The sequence below is a fragment of the Rhodamnia argentea genome, chromosome 2, assembly GCF_020921035.1.
Source record: "Rhodamnia argentea isolate NSW1041297 chromosome 2, ASM2092103v1, whole genome shotgun sequence".
NCBI classification, from domain to species: Eukaryota; Viridiplantae; Streptophyta; class Magnoliopsida; order Myrtales; family Myrtaceae; genus Rhodamnia; species Rhodamnia argentea.
This window is the reverse complement of record NC_063151.1, coordinates 3,487,438-3,496,300: the sequence shown is the minus strand read 5'-3', so window position 1 is coordinate 3,496,300 and position 8,863 is coordinate 3,487,438. Positions and strand designations below refer to the sequence as shown.

The 8,863-nt window shown below is 40.7% G+C and overlaps 1 protein-coding gene across 2 annotated transcripts; it reads left to right on the top strand.

Annotated features, from left to right (window-relative positions):
* The first annotated feature begins 5,265 nt into the window (after positions 1-5,265).
* LOC115748970 (probable trehalose-phosphate phosphatase 4) lies at positions 5,266-8,174 on the top strand. Of its 2 annotated transcripts, none has more exons than XM_030685636.2 (11): positions 5,266-5,766; positions 5,872-6,012; positions 6,154-6,225; positions 6,331-6,426; positions 6,559-6,615; positions 6,735-6,836; positions 6,965-7,042; positions 7,266-7,335; positions 7,525-7,598; positions 7,714-7,806; positions 7,960-8,174. In XM_030685636.2, the coding sequence occupies exons 1-11, from the start codon at positions 5,452-5,454 to the stop codon at positions 8,008-8,010; spliced, it is 1,149 nt and encodes a 382-aa protein (XP_030541496.1). In that variant the 5' UTR covers positions 5,266-5,451; the 3' UTR covers positions 8,011-8,174. The 2 variants fall into 2 exon arrangements, with proteins under 2 accessions (XP_030541496.1, XP_030541495.1); XM_030685635.2 differs by having other exon boundaries at positions 6,331-6,462.
* Positions 8,175-8,863: the final 689 nt, after the last annotated feature.

Genomic DNA, 8,863 nt, shown 5'->3' with positions numbered 1-8,863 from the left:
CTTCGTATTATTGATATGCGATTGACTTGATCTAATAACTTTTTTTGGTTCATGCAATACTTGCTCGAAATTGCTAAGAAAGAAGGCTACGTGATCGAAGAATGGTCAAATGCACTGCAAGGATTTAGATTGCTACACGAGTAATTTTACACGACAACCGACAACCGAAAAGCATTTTCCGAATTTCTACTCTTGTAAAAGTTGCCATGTGTATTGAGGTTATACGCGGTTTCTTTTTTAAAAGTATGGGGTTGCAGATGGACCGTCAGAAAGAAAGAAGGAAGGACAGTTGATTGAATCCATGAACGATGGATGGAAAATGCATTGGTCACCATGAATTACTTTTCAAACCAAACCCATGAAATGCACCCACATCCCATGTGATTTGATGCCCTAAGCCTCTATTATTGCTCTAGAAGAAAGGGAGCCCCCATATTAGGAGTAGAAGACTCAAATTGATGCACGAAACCCTAGCTTCTTCGAGATAGCCTTTCGTTACTGACTCTCCTACCGATTACTCCGCATGCGACGCGCTTGCTCTTTTCCTAATTCGGTGAAAAAGGACACAAAAAAAAAAAAAAAGGGCACAAGTCTTGGTTTTCTGAGTCACATATAATGTCCACTAACATTAGGGTTGTGGGCAAAGTACGAAGTAATAATTTCACATTATTGCATATCTAACGGGTGGTTGCTCTTTGATTGCCGCCCTTACCTAAGACTGACGACATTGTAACCCTAAATTGGTTTCCCCCCTCGAAGTCAACAAATTGAAAGTCAAGGTCCATGCTTTCCCTTTATTGACCCAAATAAAATACACCAAAGAACAAGTTGTGGCAATTGCATGGGATTCGTCTATAGCCGTGACCTTTAAACCAATACAAGCTTTGCTTGCATGGAAAGCTGTGCCTTCATTCGTGTGGAAAGGTGCCCGAGAATTCAAAGATCTCTGCACTTTTTCTAAACCCTATTTTGGTTCGCCTAACTCACCCTCTCTTTGTTGACAAAATCTCGAGCTAACTAGTAGCCACTCTTCTCGAGCTCTGAGACCGTTCCTTTTGGAAAAATTCATATCATCCCCTAGGTAACTTCCTGGCATCTACATTGCCACCGACTTTGACTCTGATGCGAATATGAGAAGTCCAAAAGAAAACCCAGAAAGGAAAAAATGAAGAGAGAGAGAGAGAGAGAGAAATCTTTTCGAGGACTATTGAACCATGTGATTGAAATTTTTGGAATCTCTTGCTTTATTCTGCATCAAGAAGGAACATTGTCGATACGATGGACATATTGGAGATTCGAAGGCTATAATGGAGTCGGGGCCGGTTTGATCAAATGCCCTTTAGGCTCCACCACCGACAAGTTGCCAGCTATTCTCTCTCTTTTTCTTTTTTTTTCCCTTCCAAGGGGCGTGCACTTCAAGTTGTTCCAACGCACGAGAACTAGTAGTACCTACGATTGGTTGAACTGTTGACTCGAAGGGCAGAGAGAAGCCGAAAGAACCCATGCAGGGTCTAGGAAACTTCGCACGTTGTCTTTCCCGTTTGGAGAATCCGTAAATTTCATGTAAAGCTTGAGTCGTTTAATGTGTTGCCGCGATATTTCCCAAACCTACTAAACATTAGGTTGTTATATCGAGAATAATCGATCGATTATATACAAAGTCAGCGCATCATGTGGTATGAATGGCGTGATATACTTCTTCTTAATACAATATGGGGAACCATCATGGCAAACCTGCCCGGTGCCAACGAAGGCTAGGATTAAGACCGTACCCTAGTCTGATGACATATAAATCATGATGACGGGGAAGAGGGGATGCAAAGCTAGTGTAGATCAAAGCCAAAGGGTTTTAGTCAATCCACCGGTCCAGTACACTAATTGCGTTTCACCATTTTAATGTCCCACTCGGTTATAAAATAATGCTACGGAGCTCAATAGAAAAACTATGTATGCAAATATACATAGTATGGGAATTAAAACATTTATTCAGGGGAGCGAAGTCAAGGGAAAGAAGAGAAAGGGACAATGCAAGCAACTTTGCTTCTTAGAAATCCCCAAAAGGCAAAAGGGCTGTCAACGGTATTGACCCGAGACTTCTTGGCGTATGACACACTCTAGCTACTTGAAAAATTGCACTTCTTAGTTGAATAGAAAAAAAAGGTATAACTTGTAGCGATTCTATTTCCTTTGGAGACGCGCAAGTATCGTGCATATTTCCAAGCTATCGAGGCACAACTTCGGTCCAAGATCCCATGGAGACCGGCCAAGTCTTGCTTGCTTGAACAAGTATTTAGATTTGGCATTCTGGTGATCTTTGACTTGTATATGCCAAATGGTAATGCCTAGTTCAATCTACCACATGTTCTTTTCCAACAGTTTAAATCATCGAGAACGTAAGCGAAGTATCAATTATATTTGGGAGAATTACCGAAAAAGTCCCAAACCTATTATAATTGTACCAATTTGGTTTTAAAACTTTTCTTTTTTTTTTTTCCAATTAAGTCATAAACATTTTGCATTTGTACCAATTCAGTTCATTCGGCCAAAAAATCACCGACGAGACGCGGCTGGTGCTAACGTAGATTATTTTTAATGATATTTTAATAATTTTTTCTAATTTTATTTATTTATCTATTTTCTTTTTCCTTTTTTTTTCTTTCTCTTTCTTTTTCTTTTCTTCCTTCTTCCTCTAGCTGGTCGCCTAGTCTGAAGAAACCATGGCGAGGTTCAACATCGCCTAGCAACGGCGAGGTTGCACCTTGCCAATGGCTGGTGAGGTTGGCCTCACCGGCCCTCGTCTCTAGCCGGTTGCTAAACTAAGTAATCGAGTGGAGGAAAAAGGAAGAAAAATAAAGAATGAGAAAAAAAAGAAAAAGAAAACAAATTAACAATCCAAAAATTATATTAAAATATTATAAATATTTGTCCATGTCAGAGCTAACCATATTATGTCAGCAATTTCCGGTCAAAATTGGCAAGATGGCTGAATTGGCACAAATGCAAAAAGTTTAGGATTAAATTGGGAAAAAAAAATTTAAGACATAAATGATACAATTGCAATAGGTTTAGGACTTATTTGGTAATTTTCCCATTATATTCCTTTAAACTAACTCCCTTGCCACTCTGGAAAATTGTGTTCCCAATTTCTCTGAGGAATCATGCGTAAGTTCCAAGACCATCCAATACGGGAAAATGGACAAGAAGTGCCATTTACACCGAAGAAAATAAAGAAAAAAAATCTAGTTTTTAAAACCCATCTACACTATAGACACAAGTTTTAGGATTGCTGGCGGAATTGTGTCGTTACGATTAATGCGACAGTGGCATGACTATCGGTCCACGGGTGTCCTCGGCCACCTAGGTGTTGTAATTCTTACATGGGTATGAGGTAGAAATTCTCGGGAAATAGAAATATTGTGCATGCTTAAGAAAATTCCTTTAGGAGTTGGTGTCTCGCCTCCCTTCAATAAAAAATACTAGATCTATACTCGTGTTTCGAACTCCGCACGTGTGATAAAAGACATAATAGTAACGTTAAGCATCTGAGTCTCATATGGTCGGGCAAAAGCACCAATTGCTTCAAGATGGCCGCTGGTTTTGACGCTTACAACATTAGGGTTAGGTCGGGGCTATTAGTTTCAGGCAGCTTTCAGGGGGCGTGACTGAAGTAGCTCTGTGTTTTTTAGGGCAAAGTTTTTCAAAACTTCCCAATGAGAAAGGTCAAATGTCTAGGTGTACCACGTGGTTAGCCGCAAGTCTCCTTCTTCGAGTAACATTCTCTTCACAGCCAAAAATGAAATTTCTAGGGTTTCCTGAAATTAAGACAAGAGGAAGGCATGAGTGCCTAGTTGTTCATTGTTATATTGCAAGTGACATAAATAATGAAACCTTAAAAATGCAAAATGAATCCCAGCATTTGGTTAGCTAGCTAGGACCACATAGTTAAATAATGGGGCATAGTCTTCTCACTAATGTCAGGAAAATTAGCAAAAGACCAAACAAGTCGCAACCTCCGACACGAACAATGCAACCTTGTGAACTTTCGTTTTCCATCTCTTTCTCGGACAGCCTCCTTTTGTTTTTTCTTTTCTTTTTTAAGGAGTTGGCTTCAAGTAGTGGAAGTGGGGACTGAGACCTATGCAAAAGTTAAACCAGTAATTGACGATGGGTTTAAGCACAAACAACGTAATTATTCCTGGACTAACCTTAAAAAAAAAGAATTAGACCAAAAAAAAGAAAAAGAAACTGACTTTCGTAGAACTTGTGTAGTACATGGCATGGAAAGTCTATTTATTACGTTCGCAAATCTAGACGTCTTATTTGGTGAGTAAATTCAAGGAACATTCGATGCAAGGGAGATGGCCAAACGTTAAGGGTGTCCTCCATAAGGAAAATTCATGGAATGTATGTATCCTGAATCAATCGAACCATTAGACCCTGAATTGTCACTTTAAAGTTTATCTCTTGTAATTTCATTAGGCTTAGACCCACTATATTCTCGTGAGATATTTGTTTTTTTACTTATAAAATATTGGATATGAGTTTAAAGGTCCAGCTATCTAGAGGCCCATTCATCACCGTACATATACCATGACTCTATTAACTACAATAAAAATGTAAGCAGATTTGCAATTTCTTGACTACAATACGATCTGTCATCTTGCAGGTCGACGCAGCATAAGTCCGACGCCTTCTTTACTTAAAAGGAGATCACCAAAAGGGAGTCAAAATTCAAACCCATTAGTATATTCGATTCAGCCTATTTTCTCAAAAATAAAAATAAAAAATCAATGATTATAAATCAATTAAGATGTATTAAACGTTTTACTTTCCATCTACAATCCTTCTTTAATAAGTAAGAGGGCGAGGACCGATGGTCAGAGTAGCTACTCGCTCTGGACATTACCACAATGGTTTTGTATTGGTTACTGGGTGTTTGATTTGTGTCATAACTATTCAATCAACTCTTAGGTGTATTAAGCCATCGCTCGGTCACTCCAGTTGTGTGCTAGATGTCGGGAAGTCTTTCCACACGAGATAACAAACACGAGCCGATTAGAAATTCGATTGCGCCATTGAACTAATGATACTAAGAAGGGAAATGATTTCCTTAAGGACAATACAATGTCAACTGTAGATCCATACACCATCGTATCGTGTTTTACATAAAACACTTATTGATCGAGAGGTTTTGTGTCACCTAGTGCCGGGCGAGCATGCTTATAAATCGACAAGACTTGCGAGCCGAGTGAGAGTGAAGTGCGCGAGGTTTTTTTCCCCCAACTTTCCGAGCCAATTATTAACAACCCCTAACCCCTCTCTTCCCCTTCCTCTCCATCCTCTGTTTCGTTCCTTCCCTCTCACATTGTTCTCTTCTCTGAATCCTCTGTTTCTCCCTCGTTTCGTGCCCACGGACACAGATCACTTTCTCTCTTTCTTTCGTCCAGAAACATGAGGAGCATGATCGTGTCCGCGGACGCAAAGAAAGGAATGGTGGTAAAGCAGAGAGTCCGGGTTTCGGACCTGAAGCTTGACCTCATCGACGTGACGATTCTCCGTTTCTTGGACCTGAAGCAGATCCTCCAGGTCTCGCCCGGGAAGAGGCTTCTCAAGATCGAGAGTGTCAAGGACGGCGGTCACGTGGTGAGAGAGGCCAGAGTGAGCAGGTTGCTGGACTCCATGAGAGCTTCCTCTCCTGCACGTGCAAAGCCTGCAAGTGCGACGACAAGAGCAGCTTCTGTTGATGACGAGAAAAAGTCATGGATCGTAAGTCCTTAGACAGAGGAATACAATTTGCCATTTTTTGTCCCCTGGGCAATCGTTCTTGGAGATATAAAGTAACGTCTCTTACTCTCTGGTGCATGATTACAGCTGCGTCATCCGTCGGCATTGAGCATGTTCGAAGAGATAACGAGAGCTTCCATGGGGAAGAAGATAGTGATGTTTCTCGACTATGACGGCACTCTCTCCCCCATCGTTGAAGACCCCGATCGCGCTTTCATGTCCCAGGAGGTCCTCGTCTTCTTCTTCTTCTTCTTGAACTACTCTGTTTTCTCGTTTCGATACTCTGTCAGTCAATGAACTTACCAAAACAGGGTGTTTAAAGATCGTCTCTCTTTTTCCCCCATTTTTCGGTTGATTCCGGGGAAACAGATGAGAGAAGCTGTGAAAGACACCGCGACATTCTTTCCCACGGCGATAGTGAGCGGGAGATGCAGAGACAAGGTACCTTTTTTCTGGGATTTTCAATTTCTTTCCCTTAACAAATTATGTCACTTCTTTTCCCAAAAGGGAATTGTATTTTTAACATGCACAAATTGTCGAATGCAGGTCTACAGTTTCGTGCAGTTGACGGAGCTATATTACGCCGGCAGCCACGGCATGGACATCAAGGGACCCCCTAGAAGTTGCAGCAACGGCAACAAAGTAAAGTTCAATCTCTTCTCACTACATAGAATCACAGTTACTCAACAACGAACCATTCCTGGATCTGCAAATCTTTGAAAATTCTCCACTCAATATTTCTCTGACCCCGTTGTCCCTCCCGTTGTTTTTCAGGACGGCGACCTGGTTCTCTGCCAACCCGCGAGCGAATTCCTGCCCATGATCGACGAGGCGAGCCTCTCTTTTTAGCCATAACGTCCGCAAGGCTAATGAAATACATTGGCCAACTACCAAGATGACTCCTCGTTTCTGATTTAAGCATCGGTCCCCTGTTTTTTTTTCCCTAGCAGGTGTACAAGACCTTGGTAGAGAGCACCAAGTCAATTCCAGGAGCCAGGGTGGAGACCAACAAATTCTGCTTGTCCGTGCACTTCCGATGCGTTGACGAGAAGGTAGGCGCAAAAAAAAAAGTCAAACATCGTACCGAGTTCTGCGCGAATCAAAATATTTTGTCGCATGAAAATTGGATTTTACTTCGTTTTTCAACTTTTTCTGAGATTCTTATTTTCAACCCTCGCAGAGCTGGGATGCTTTGGCTGAGCAGGTTAAGCTTGTCCTCAGCGGGTACCCGAAGCTCAAGCTGACATCTGGCAGAAAGGTAATAATAAGCCCATTTTCGCATTTTCCGGTATTTTCTTTTGATTTTTTTTACTAAATATAACATCAGTAAAAAAAAAAATTACATAATTTCACGTCCATCATCTTCTCTTTTTTAATTTTAAATGTAAATGAGTAATCTCATTTTTCGGCCAAAACTAATACCGAATATCTCCTAACCTCACGAAAAAAAAAATGATGTTTTTTTTTTTTTTTTGGAGCAGGTATTGGAGATCCGTCCGACCATCGAGTGGGACAAGGGCAAGGCCCTCGAATTCTTGCTAGAGGCACTTGGTGAGTTTTAATTCTCGCGTCTAATCGGACCACCCCGGCCGAAAAGCCGGCGAAAATGGTGTCTACTCTAGTGTTCGAAATCGGATACTATTTTTGCATGTAATGAAGCACGTGAATAACTATTCTTCTTTAGCACAAGAGGGTGTCAACACGTGTTCGTTAATCATTCTCCTCGTCTTGTGATTTTAGGGTTTGCCGCTTCCGACGACGATGTCCTGCCGATCTATATCGGAGACGATCGGACGGACGAAGATGCATTTAAGGTGCTTGGAATCCTTCATTATGTTATTGCATGTCTTCTTGACATCATGTGTCCAACAGCTAAAACCATGTGACAAGATTTAAAATTTACTTATGAGTATAAACCCATGTGTATAGGTTTTGAGACAGAGGGGACGAGGAGTAGGAATTCTGGTCTCTAAAGTCCCAAAGGAAACAAGTGCCTCTTATTCTTTGGAAGAGCCCTCCGAGGTGATTTCCTCTCTTGATTCCTTGATGCTCTCGAGTCATTTTCCACTCTCTCTTTTCCTTTCTGGATCTGCAATATCCTTCTTTACATTAGTGCCGTTTGTTCATGTTGTATTTGTTTTTTTGACCTATTTTTATGTATATTTGTTCTTTTAGGTCAGGAGATTTTTGTGCCGTCTGGCGGAGTGGAAGCGGCAGTCACTTTGATCGGCCCGACAGAGTTTAGTGAAGCTTCACAATACTATCGATTTTTCACCCCAAGTTATGTAATCTTTGCGGTGTAGATCATGGGCTATACCAGTACCACAATCAATGAGAATCACAAGCTAATTGTGAATATATTTGAGATAAATTGTTACGTCATTATGTAATTTTTAGCGGAGTAGATTATGAATAAGAATCACGAGCTTAATTGTGGATATGTTTCAGACAACCTATTATTCACCTTTTCGAGGTCCTTTCAGTATATGCAGCAACGGTCTTAGCTTGGCATCATATCATGCCGACTTGTCAAGCCAGTGGAAATCGCACTTCAGAGAGTAATAGCGTTACTTTGCTTCCACTGGAATTTTTTTTTTTGGTTGTTGGCGCTACTTAATTTTGGAATATGCGTAACAACATAAGTACAACGGGGAAAATTATTCAAAAAAATCCTAAACATATTGCATTGATGCCAATTCAATATTGAACCTTTTACTTAGATCAATTTAGTCTTAAATCTTTTGCATTTGTGTCAATTCAATTCATCCAACTAACTTTAACCGGAAATCGCTGATATGGATGTCGGCCATCATACATGGCATGATCGATATTGACGTGGATTTTTTTTATTTTTTTATTTTTCTGAATTTTTTAGTATGCTTTCTTTTTATTTTCTTTTTTTCATAGAAAAAGAGAAGGGAAAAAATAATAAAAAATAAAAAAATTTGTCCATATCAACATCGATCGTGTCATATAAAACGGCCTCGCCCGTAGCCGGTGAGAACGCCTATGGCCCCGGGATAGGCAATCGTGGCCTTGCCCGGTGAGAGCAAGGCGACCCTCGCCATCGGCCGACAAG

Bases quoted from the DNA above. Each gene is read 5' to 3' on its own strand.
- LOC115748970 (XM_030685635.2), top strand. From the start codon at position 5,452: ATGAGGAGCATGATCGTGTCCGCGGACGCAAAGAAAGGAATGGTGGTA. The intron at 6,226-6,330 runs GTACCTTTTTTC...TGTCGAATGCAG, and splicing joins GCGGGAGATGCAGAGACAAG to GTCTACAGTTTCGTGCAGTT. The intron at 6,463-6,558 runs GTTACTCAACAA...GTTGTTTTTCAG, and splicing joins TCTCACTACATAGAATCACA to GACGGCGACCTGGTTCTCTG.